The sequence below is a fragment of the Sclerotinia sclerotiorum genome, genomic scaffold (assembly GCF_000146945.2).
Source record: "Sclerotinia sclerotiorum 1980 UF-70 scaffold_2 genomic scaffold, whole genome shotgun sequence".
NCBI classification, from domain to species: domain Eukaryota; kingdom Fungi; phylum Ascomycota; class Leotiomycetes; order Helotiales; family Sclerotiniaceae; genus Sclerotinia; species Sclerotinia sclerotiorum.
The window spans coordinates 200,570-213,121 of NW_001820834.1; the positions used below are offsets into that span (position 1 = coordinate 200,570).

At 42.2% G+C, this 12,552-nt stretch overlaps 3 protein-coding genes across 3 annotated transcripts; all 3 read left to right on the plus strand.

The window, feature by feature from the left end:
* Nucleotides 1-1,439: 1,439 nt before the first annotated feature.
* Nucleotides 1,440-7,265, plus strand: SS1G_01156 (hypothetical protein; the record flags this gene model as incomplete). Its single annotated transcript, XM_001596913.1, has 3 exons — nt 1,440-1,812; nt 2,084-2,893; nt 3,013-7,265. The coding sequence occupies 3 exons, from the start codon at nt 1,440-1,442 to the stop codon at nt 7,263-7,265; spliced, it is 5,436 nt and encodes a 1,811-aa protein (XP_001596963.1).
* Nucleotides 7,266-8,342: 1,077 nt separating this feature from the next.
* On the plus strand, nt 8,343-9,249 carry SS1G_01157 (60S ribosomal protein L9; the record flags this gene model as incomplete). Its single annotated transcript, XM_001596914.1, has 5 exons — nt 8,343-8,388; nt 8,540-8,587; nt 8,650-8,902; nt 8,967-9,144; nt 9,199-9,249. 5 exons carry the CDS (start codon nt 8,343-8,345, stop codon nt 9,247-9,249), a joined length of 576 nt encoding a protein of 191 aa, XP_001596964.1.
* Nucleotides 9,250-10,654: 1,405 nt separating this feature from the next.
* SS1G_01158 (predicted protein) lies at nt 10,655-11,059 on the plus strand (the record flags this gene model as incomplete). Its single annotated transcript, XM_001596915.1, has 2 exons — nt 10,655-10,877; nt 10,920-11,059. The coding sequence occupies 2 exons, from the start codon at nt 10,655-10,657 to the stop codon at nt 11,057-11,059; spliced, it is 363 nt and encodes a 120-aa protein (XP_001596965.1).
* Nucleotides 11,060-12,552: the final 1,493 nt, after the last annotated feature.

The following is a 12,552-nucleotide window of genomic DNA, read 5'->3' on the forward strand; positions in this document are numbered from 1 at the left end:
TTTACACGGACCACATCCGGAAGGGGCCCTAATGAGTGAGATTCATGGATTCATGGATGACTATGACTGACTAACCGCCTGTAATCAATGCATACTTCCCAATGAACTATATCCCTATGGCATCAGTGAATCAGTAAATTACTAATCGAAAGATCAGTAAAACCCCCATTTTTGAGACTATAACTTGTTCAATCTATAGAATGGGATTTTAATATAAAATGAGATATAATATAAATAATTTCAAATACTAAATGATTAAACTAATCCTTAAATTCTATATTACTTTCCGATTTCCAAAAAAAAAAAAAAAATGAAGGGTCTTCTCTTCTCTCCCCCCCTCTCTCTTTTTTTTTTCCTTTAAAAAAGCCTTATTGTGAGGTCAATGTTACGACAGGTAACAATTAGGTCACAGGATTAGTAATAACACGTGATGCGAGGACTCGAAGAGAGCGAAAGGATCGAAGCTCGATCCCTTCGCTCCCTTCGAGCCACGAAGCATAAAGGTCTATATAATCAAGATGGATTTCCTTTGTATAGAGCTTCGTGCTCAAGATCAATCATTTAGTATACTCTACTATTAGTTACGAATTGCATATCATTATTGTCATTACTTAAGTCCCTGCTTGACGCCTAGTTATAAACCACCTCGAGAGCCTGGAGCACTTCCACGTGATCTAGACGGCAAACCTCGTAACACATTCACTTTAACAATATATTGCTTTATTCTAAATTTATTTTTTTATATTTCATATTATTTATTTTGATAAAATCAAAAGAATTCATTTATTATTTAAAAAAAAAATTATAAAATTATTTATATTTTTAAATAATTAGAAGATTGAAAAAAATTGAAAGATTAAAAAGGGTTGGAAGGTTGATGTGACGGAAATCCCTGCTTTCCTCCCACCTTTATTATATAAGAAACCTCAGGTACATTAACCATGTCCACACATGATACGATTACTCGAGATTAGTATGCGATTTAGGTGACCTGAGGATCAGATCCGGACAAGTACTCGGTATCAATGGTTATCGGTAAAGTAAGATCATTGGAGGAATAAATATGACTTCTTTTTGCCTAGCCATTGCGGCTAGGCCATTCATTTGTGTATATATAGAGTAGCTATCCCCATCTACAGGTGCTCTTCACCTGTAGATTCTAAGTTAAATACAATTGCTGGTCTATAAACACCCTTTTGGTCACATTATCTACAGGTCATTATTATATTCGATTCGACTGAGGGATCAGTCGTTAATAAACATTCAAACCACCCTCTCAAATTAATTCCAAAAGACGTTCTACACCTACCCGGAGGTGAAGCAAAAAGAACCTTTTGAAGGCCCCAATTCCGTGAGACGCACTCTCTCGACGTAAGGCTCTCCCAACCCCTTAAAAAAATAAAAACGACAAAATCGGAAACCACTTGCTACATAACAAGATGGCCCCTCCGAAGGAATCACCAGCCAACTCCCCAATTACCTCTGGAGTGAATACACGAAGCCGGAAAGGAAAAGAGAAAGTTCCTACCTTAACAGATCCTTTCGCTCGTTCTGGAGCACTACCACGATCTCCTCCACAACTAGAAGAGCAAGAACCACCATCCTTATCCGACGAAGACCCTAATGATTCCGAATTACCAGGACCACATCCCTTACCTCAATATTCTGCTACGGAAGCTTCCCAGCCCATCCCCTCAGATGCCTCAATGCAACTCGAGCTACGCAATCAGATATTGGAGCTCCAAAACGAATTACGTCGACGAGATGAAAGCGGACCGATTACGAATGGCGGAAGGACCATTTCCACCAATCGTTCCTCCCGAAGAAACAGGACCACGCGCTAGGAAACACAGCCCCTTCCACCCCACTCCCGCGAGTGCAGGGCACGACCCGGATTACCCCGAGAACCAGGCCCTTCCCTCAATCGAAAAAACGCCTGCACCCGATCCCCGCCGCCCCATATCAATTCCCTTGTTATCAAAACGGAAAGTTGATTTCTCCGGTGGTCCAGGAAGAGAGACCCCCCAGGTTCAAGCTGTACGACAACAATCATTGCTAAATCCCCCTGCCTCATATTATCCAGAGAGACGCATTCCCAATCTTTCATCTAAACTCTCGGATGGGAAGGCTCCTAATATCCGTATACGTGCTTGGGAGAAGATGATCCTAGGCCACCTTCTCGATTACCACCATGATTTCCGATCAGAGAACGCACGCCGTACATGGGTATTCAATCAGACCGAAGATCGAGCCATGACCCTGCTCGAAGGTATTTACTTGGATGATGATTACGATGCATATGCACTAGTGGATCATGTCGTCGCTATCCTTACAGACCCCGCTGAGGTTGCTACCGCCAATATTGAATACAACGCTTTGCGTATGTCTTCAAAAGAACACTTTTGGGAGTTCTATAGTAGATTTCGAGATGTTGCTACTCGTGCCGCCATTACTGACGATGAACGATTGAAGAACGATCTCTTTGATAAGACCCAATATCGTTTAGTACACGACAACAAACAAGAATTCCATCAAGCACGCACAGTCGGAGAATATGCTAGAGCCCTGCAGAACTCTGATATCGCACAACAACGACTTGATGCCCGGCCCAATTATCAGAGGGCCAAAGCCCCAACTCTTGGCACTCAGAACCCTGGAACCACACTCCGCTCCGATCAACAACAATCCAGAACCTCCGGATTTGTCCGTTCGCCTCCTGCTTCATCGGCCGCCCGAGGAAATATCCCTCCGAATGCTGTCCTGCCTAAGCACGGCACATTCAACACCCCTAATATCCAATCCAATCGACAACCTTCTGCCTCTCGCGAGACCAATGTAGTAAGCTTCAACGAAGTCGATGAGGTCGCCCTTCTCGATGCCCATGAGGACTATAGTGAGAAATATGAAGATGCATTGGATACATTCACAAGCTCCGAGGAAGATCTCCCTCGATCAAAAAAAGGTCAACCATAAGCACTGTCTCGCTTATGGGATTCATAAAGGATATGTCAGGACTCGATTTACGCACCCTTCTTGGAGGTCCCCATATCACAGTACCTATCATGTTGGTACGTGATGGGATCGCAGTAAAATTCGATGCCCTGATCGATTCTGGAGCAAATGGTTATGCTTTCATGGATCCAGCTACGGTTAAACATCTGGACCTCCTCTCAAAAGCAAAAACGCGCAAGCTTCCCAAACCTCTATCTGTTAAAGGATACGATGGCACTATTGGGAAATATGATATTTCTTTTGTTAGTTATTTTGATTTACATATAGACAAGCGTATACAACGCAAAACCCCTTTTTTGATACTTCCACTTGGAAGTCATCGTATTATTCTCGGACGCCAATGGTTAGCTTACCATGACATCTGGTTGAACTGTCGCCGACGACAATTCAGGTGGCCTGAAAGCACCCCCCCTTCAGTTTCTTTTTCGCGATATATCACTATTCCTCGAAACTCTCTCCCTATCCAGAAAACTATCAATCGTTATCACCAATACGATGCCGATCGAAGGGATCGGAAGTTTGGAAAGGATATCGCAGCTCCAAAGATCAATTTGGTTGAATCTTTCGACCAAATCGACCAAATCGAACAATCCGATCCAATTGAACCCACTCCATTGATTGATCCCCAGCTGAGCCAACCAGATCACAATGATACCATTGCTTTAGAAACATTGGCCCCAACCATTTCATCAAAGCGAGGGAATACCCACGAGAAGTCTTTAAATAGAGATATTGTTCGAATGAATAAACTGTTGAAAAGCCCTGAGACTCCGCCTAAGCCCACTCAACCTTATCCTCGGAAACCACGTTTAACTTACCCTATTTCATCATGGGATACCCCTTCAATATTGGATATCGCTGCAATCGATGCACATATCTTTAATCGATATCTTTTAAAATCTACAGAAAAGGATCAGTTATTTACATGTACCTATCATGAGGTTGAGACCCTCCTCGATCAACGCTATGAGGAACAAGATCGCCATAATGAACTTGCTACCTTTGAACAAGCCCTTAAACGCTCTTCCAAAGAACGTAGCACGAAAGCCTTAGCCCTCCTAGCTATGTTAGAACCCGATGAACCTCCGCTTCCTGATAAATATCACGAATTCGAAGATGTTTTCAGCAAACAAGAGTCGGATATCCTACCACCTCATCGCTCTTACGATCATTCGATCAAATTGGAAGATAGAGCTGAGGAATCTTTAACCTATTCTCCACTATACAAAATGTCTATTGAGGAATTAGAGGTTGTCAAAAGATATCTGACCGATAATCTGTCTAAAGGATTCATCGAGCCAAGCCAAGCTCCCTTCGCTGCTCCTGTCCTCTTCGTTAAGAAATCTAATGGAAGTTTAAGATTTTGTATCGACTACCGCAAGCTCAATGCTCTCACTCGCAAGGATCGTTATCCTCTCCCTTTGATCGACGAGACCCTGGCGCGCCTCCAAGGTGCCAAAATTTACACCAAGCTTGATATTCGCCAAGCTTTCCACCGCATCCGTATGGATCCAGCATCGGAAGAGTATACTACCTTTCGTACTCGATACGGAGCATACAAATGCAAAGTTCTACCATTTGGTCTTACCAATGGTCCTGCCACCTACCAACGCTATATGAATGATATTCTTTTCGATTACCTCGATGATTTCTGTACAGCATATCTCGACGATATTCTCATCTATTCTGAGGATCCCTCGGAACATGATACTCATGTCCGTAAGGTTCTGCAACGACTTCGAGATGCTGGCCTTCAGGCAGACCTCAAGAAATCCGAATTCGATGTCACCAAGACTAAGTACTTGGGGTTCATCATCTCTACTACCGGTATTGAAGTTGATCCTGATAAGGTTGCTATCGTGAAGGAATGGCAATACCCTTCCACTCTGAAAGGTGTACAATCCTTCTTAGGATTCTGCAATTTCTATCGAAGATTCATTCCTAGCTATGGAGTAATAGCTTCACCCTTGACCCATCTAACCAAGACAAATGTCCCTTTTTCTTTCAATCAGGAATGCAAAGAAGCCTTCAATACTTTACGAGGTCTCCTCACCACTGCTCCCATACTCCGACATTACGATTACAAGCTTGAAAGCATGCTCGAAACCGATGCTTCCGATGGAGTAATCGCCGCTGTTCTATCACAAAAGCATGATGATCACTGGTTCCCCGTAGCCTATTTCTCGAAGACCATGCTTCCTGCAGAACTTAATTATCCTGTCCATGATAAAGAACTTACCGCTATCGCAAAGTCTTTTGGTCATTGGAGAGCCGAACTCATAGGATCCCCTTTCCAGGTAAAGGTCTATACTGATCATAAAGCTTTGGAGTACTTTATGACCTCCAAACAATTGAATAGCCGACAAGCTCGTGTTGCCGAACTCCTTGCCGACTTCAATTTCCTCATCATGTACCGCCCTGGCAAAGAAAACCCTCTGGCTGATGCGCTTTCCCGCCGTGAGGATGATATCCAAGCCACCAATCACCAAAAGAAGGAACAACGCGCTCAACAGTTGTTTAGACCTGATCAACTAGATCCCAACATCCTCCGCCAGGCAAAGGAAGCTCCTATTCTGGCACCTCTCGAACGAGCCAAGCCATTCTTCACAGTAATCGACAGAATCTTAGAAGCTAACCGCAATTCAACTAGCCTCACCGCTATGCGCAGAGAAGCTATTCGTGCCTCTGAGGATCCCAATCGAAGATCCCCACTCACTATTGAGAATGGTTTACTCCTTCATAAGGGAAGAGTAGTCATCCCCTCTACTGACAATCTACACACCTATCTCATCCGCGAAGTCCATGCTCAACCTACCACTGCCCACCCAAATGCTGAGAAAACCTCATTACTCATTTCCGAGCATTATTATTGGAAAGGATTTCGAGACGATGTTGCTAGATACGTCAGGAATTGTGATCTATGCCGACGTTCCAAAGTCCCGCGGGATAAAAAGCCTGGACTCTTGAAGCCCCTTAGTATTCCTCAACGCCCTTGGGAACATATCACAATGGACTTCTGTAGCTTCAATAAAGACAAGTATGGGTATGACAATATTCTGGTTGTTATCGATAGGCTCAGCAAGCAAGCTATCTCTATTCCTTGTACTAAGGAGTGCTCAGAGAAAGAATTCGCCGAGCTATTCATATATCATGTTTATCGTTACTACGGTCCTCCTTCCTCAATCTTATCCGACAGAGGTACCCAATTCGTCAGTCAATTCTGGCACGAGCTCTCCTCTATCTTGAAAATCAAGCTAGTACATTCTTCTACTGACCATCCCGCTACTGATGGGCAAACGGAGATCTACAATCAATACTTGCAACGACGTCTTCGCCCATTCGTGAATTATTATCAAGATAACTGGTCAAAGTTGCTCCCATTGATGGATTACGCTCAGCTCACTCTGCCTCATGATACCCTCAGCAAGATGACCCCCTTTGAAGTGCTCTATGGATACAAGCCTCGCATCGATTGGGATTGGAAAGAACATAATTCCAATCCTACAGACAAAATTAACGTTGAACAAGCCCACGAATTCGCTACGCGTGCCCATAATGCTTGGGATTTCGCCCGACAGCAAATTCAGCGCGCTCAAGATCGGATGGCTAAACAGCACAATAAACACCGCCGTACTCCCGACTTTAGGGTAGGAGATACAGTGTGGTTGGACTCCCGATATTACAAGACCCAGCGCCCCTCTCGGAAGTTGGATTTCCCCAATTCCGGGCCCTTCAAGATTGTTGAACAGATTGGTGAATCATACCGCCTTGCCCTGCCTGCCTCTATGCGCATATTCGACGTATTTCCTCCCGAAAAGCTCCGATTGGCAGCGGAAGACCCACTTCCCGGCCAAGTTAATCCCCCCGCTCCTCCAATTAATGTCACCGGAGAGGAAGAATGGGAGGTGGAGGAGATCTTAGCTTCGAAACTCAGGTACAAGAACATTATGTATCAAGTTTCCTGGAAAGATCATCCGCTTGACCCTACTTGGTATCCAGCAGATGATCTCAAATACTCTCCACATAAACTTAAGGAATTCCACATTGCCAACCCCAATAAGGCTGGACCACCCAAGGCCTTGCCTCGATGGATTGAACGATATGACGCTGGAGACGACAACTACGACGATGAAACGGGTGACAGACCTATGATGAAAAGCGCGAGGACTCGCTTTTTCAAAGGAGGGGGTAATGTGACGGAAATCCCTGCTTTCCTCCCACCTTTATTATATAAGAAACCTCAGGTACATTAACCATGTCCACACATGATACGATTACTCGAGATTAGTATGCGATTTAGGTGACCTGAGGATCAGATCCGGACAAGTACTCGGTATCAATGGTTATCGGTAAAGTAAGATCATTGGAGGAATAAATATGACTTCTTTTTGCCTAGCCATTGCGGCTAGGCCATTCATTTGTGTATATATAGAGTAGCTATCCCCATCTACAGGTGCTCTTCACCTGTAGATTCTAAGTTAAATACAATTGCTGGTCTATAAACACCCTTTTGGTCACAGTTGAGGAGAATTGAAAGATTAAATAAATAAAGTTGAACATTATCGATCTAAAAATAAATTTAATAATAATTGAGAATAGTTACACTTTAATCTGGATTGAGAAATTGCTATTATATAATGAGATTTGAAATCTGTATTTCAATATTAGTACCGGCTATATAATCAGTAAATAACTGTTTAGATGCTCCTGTAGGGTATGGCCATGTGCTTAAGAAGGGATGCCTTCATCAAGTAGACACGAAGGTTTGTTGATCAAGAAATATACATTGACAAGGGGTACTAAGTCGAGGGCTCAATCGCTCCATGCCATGAGTCGGGATATTACATATTGAGAATACGAGCAACAACGTTCCAATGCCTTACTTTATAGACTTGCGAGTTCAAAGAGAGATAGACCAGTATCTCATATCCTCCCCCTCCCTCATAGCATCATTCCATGAGATCTAACTTTCTGGCCCGAGAAAAGACAGTTGTAAGGAATCCAATTGAGATCCGTATAAATAGCCTTACTTTGTGAGCTGACAGGAGCCATTCAAACATAGGTTAAACCCTTCGCCTTTTCGATTTCAGTCATTTTTTATCATGGCATGGTGGTAGTGAATTCGAAGTTCTTGAGTAAAGGTCAATGTGAAGTTAAAAATTGTTGCACACGTGACCTCAAAAGTTCTTGCTTTTTTCGGTCCCTCGTTAGCGAATTTTTAGCGCTTCCCACAACAATTTTGATTTTCGCGATCTTGAACTTCTTACCTAGGACGACGGCCAGTAAATTACACCTTTTCGCCATTTACGACATTCGACAAATCGGCCAAAATGAAGTACATTCATTCCGAAGAGACTCTGACCATCCCAGAGGGTGGTAAGTACGGTGTTTTTCATTATTGGATTGTTGAAATTCGAAGAGGCAGATTGCAGTTGGAGCTGGAAGGAATTGATGAAGCGCATTGAAGAATATTGGAAGGAAAACTTCTGCAGATGAAGAATGAATACTGATCGATTTGATTGAATAGTCAAGGTCGCCATCAAATCCCGCCAAGTTACCGTTGAGGGACCAAGAGGTAAACAATTTCTACATCGATCGACAATCAGCCAATTCGCAAATCTAATACAATCGAAATAGGCAAACTCCACAAGGATCTTAGCCATTTGGCAGTCAACTTCTCCCAGCCAAAGAAGGATGTCATCAAGATCGAGCTTCACCACGGAGCCCGCAAGAACGTCGCTACTCTCCGAACCGTCCGTACTCTCATCAACAACTTGATCATCGGTGTTACCAAGGGTTTCAAATACAAGATGAGATATGTCTACGCACATTTCCCAATTAACGTCAACGTTGAGAAGGGACCAGAGGATATCCCAGTTGTTGAGATCAGGTATGATGGTTCAAAAGGAAAGAATTTCGCTTGGAGGATGGAAATGCTGATTATATTGGAATAGAAACTTCATCGGCGAGAAGATCGTTCGTAAGGTTCCAATGAGAGAAGGTGTTGCTGTCGAGCCATCAAAGAACGTTAAGGATGAGCTTCAATTATCTGGTAACTCCCTTGAGGATGTTTCCCAATGCGCCGCCGACATTCAACAAATCTGCAGAGTACGAAACAAGGATATCCGAAAGGTAGGCATAAAAGTTACTTATCCTTCAAAAAATTATTACTGACAGTAATAACAGTTCTTGGATGGTTTGTACGTCTCGGAGAAGGGTAACATTGTTGAGGAATAAATGGATGGAAATTTGTGGTGGTCACCTTTTCTTACATTCATGATATGTATTTGGAGCATTAAAAGGGTCACTTTGCATATCATGTAGCAAGGTGCTCGGAATGAATATCTTGCGCAACAACTACCTGCGATTCCAAATTATTGAAACGATCGATACCTCGGTGACAAAGATTGCATGATGGATGATTTGGAGGAAGGGTGTGCTAGCACAATGATTTGGGGAGAGCTTTTGAGAGATCAATGAACCAATTATGAACCCTTCTAGAAGTTATGGCATAAGTTTCAAGTTCAAATTTTGGCATTTCCAAACATTTGCCTGTGCAGCATACGGTTCTGGTATTTTATTCTCTTCACTTGTCCCTTTCAGTATGAGCACCACATTATTAGATGCAATTAACCCTACTCATTTAATAGGATCTTAATCACATCATTCCTCGTATTCTCAATCACTCTCAACATCACATCACCCTACCCTTACGTGATAATCAGCTATCACCTCTACTTTAGCAATATAGTTTCCTCATTGCTTTTCATTTCATTTCCATTTTCTCTTCAATTCCACCCCCACTTCCCACCTTTCCATTTACATATTCCCCTATCAACCCAAACACAATCCACAACTCCTCTCTTCAACCTCAACATCACAATCACCCAACGGGATCTCAAAAGTAGACTTTATAGAAGTATTTCTCCTACTCTATTCGGTCAGTCTTGATCCCTATATAAATATTTCTCTATTCATTTATGGGTAGAGTTGCACGATTTGATTGTTTTATGTGTTTTCTACAGTTTTTGTGTAGGTGATGCTGAGGATCATGTGGACATTTTTTTTTCTTGTTGGTTTTAGTGAAGATGGGAGAAAGAAGGGGGTAGATGGAAGGGAAGTAAGTCGTAGATGTAGAGATGAGAGAGGAGAGGAGAGGAGGCTTTCGTTTTATTTGAGTAATATACATATTTAAATAAGTATGGTCTTTTGGTATTGTTTATATCCTGAAATCCTTATGTGATTTTGAGTATTTAAGTTTTATATGATGAGAACCTTTGAGACGCGGGCATGTGCTGAATTGTATCCAGTGATCCAGAAGGAGTTCGAGGGCTTCTGGTTGTTGTAGGTGATTGTGACTGTTAGAAGTGTCTGCTCTGTGATGGAAGTGGTATTGATATGAGCATTGTAGTCAACAATATAATAGGAATTCTGACATATCGGTTGGCGCAGCGTGCATAGGAGGAGTAAAACCCCTTCACGCCCGTAATATCGACAAATGCACCATAAGTTAACAAGTACTCCAGAATAATAGGCTAACTGGAACCCGTGTAGTGCAGTTGAGTTCAGTTGGCCGCTTATTATTTCGATAGGCGGAAGTAGCATTCTGCGTTACACACGCTTCAAGCAGAAATATCACACAATGTGCGGCTTCGGTCATAGCATATGCGATAGGAGATGGGCTACATATCCAAAATGCCAGCATCGGCACTGTAGTCAGGAAGTTGGGCGGGACTTCTCATTTCCTCGTGCAGCACCCACATCAAAGTTGTGCGACTCATGGCATCGACTATGGAAATTTATTCTGGATTTCTGGGATTTGCTCTCCAAGTTAGGAGCAACCCCAAGAAATCTCCAACAATCTTGTATAGCTTGCTGAGTTTTTTGTTTTCGTTCTTCTATCAAAGTGTCTGGCTGTGAGGTATCAGAGAAATTCTTCGGCTTTCTGGAGGACGAGTCCTTCAAGATGGAATCAAAGGCTTTTTTGCAAGCAGTGTTCGCTCCTGCTACTGGCCTACACAAGCCGCTTGCAGCTTTTCACATTTAGAAATCGACGCTACGTACCTATAATCTTCATCAATCCCGCCCAAGTTAAAAACTTGGAGTTGCGTACTGTTTTGAGTATTATATTTTCCACTGATCAATATAAGCTTAAGTCAATTGAGAATTGAGGAATCAACTCACGAAAGAGCGTATAGTTACAGCCAGGAGTAACATCAATATCTCAAAGAAACGCTAAGACATTATGGAAGAGATCTTTCAATCCCTCAATATTCCCACACACAGTGTAATAAACCGACTGTGAAGAATTGGACACTCTTCTGCGTGACTCCAAGTTAAGCTTCGATCTCATGTTAGACTGATAGCTCAATGGCATTTATTATATAATTTGATAGCAAAGGATACAAAGAGGGAACAAGTATTTCATACTGACTCGTAGGGTTCTAGGATCATTGTATGTCTGTGAATTCTATTTTTGACTCAGATAAGGCACCCCAGAGGTTTCGACAACTAGCTGTCCTAGTAGGCGGTTGATAAAAACTAGCGCAGGTATTTTTAGTAGCTTGTGGAGAAGCATACATAAGTCAACTAGCAAGTTGAGTATATTGAGCGACTTTGACGGCAGCGTCCTAGGTTTTGATATTAGCGCTTGCGCTCTCTGGAAATTCTTGTTTTAGAATTTCGCTCGTCGCTTCTTTGGAGAGCGATGAATTAGTTAGTGGTCATACATAGTCTGTTTGTCTTAATCGAGCAAGAGTTAGGCAGTAGTCTTCTCTTCCTATCTATGCAGTATGATTTACGAACATCTCTTTCTTTATCTCCATAATTAGAACCCAATTGGCCAATGGACTCTCTATCTTACGGATATTTATGGCAAATAAAACTATTATCAATATGGTATTGTCCCACACACCTCTCTCATTGACAAATTGGAAGCAGTTAAGCATTTATGAACTTCTTCCCATTACTGAAATCTTCATCAAGAATGGAGCTAATATTGGACATAAAAATTTATTATACTCTATTTGTGTTACGAGGTTTGCCGTCTAGATCACGTGGAAGTGCTCTAGGCTCTCGAGGTAGTTTATAACTAGGCGTCAAGCAGGGACTTAAGGTAATGACAATGATGATATGCAATTCGTAACTAATAGTAGAGTATACTAAATGATTGATCTTGAGCACGAAGCTCTATACAAAGGAAATTCGTCCTGACTATATAGACCTTCATGCTATGGACCTTCAGGATCCCGAAAGGTCCTGGACCTAAGAATATGTTGGACCTTTATTTTTCGTGCATATTATGTAGGGTCCATCACGTGATTTAATCACGTGGTAATGGGCTTTGTGGAGTCCGACGTAACAAATAATTTACGCCACAGAATCAGCATACCTTTCCTGATAATATCAATACAAAAATAAAATATCGCAATAATCCTATATATGAGCAAGTAAGACTGTATCATCTTTATAAAAGTATATAATTATATCTAATATAAATAAAAGTTTTATAAACAAAATCAAATATACTGTAACGATACT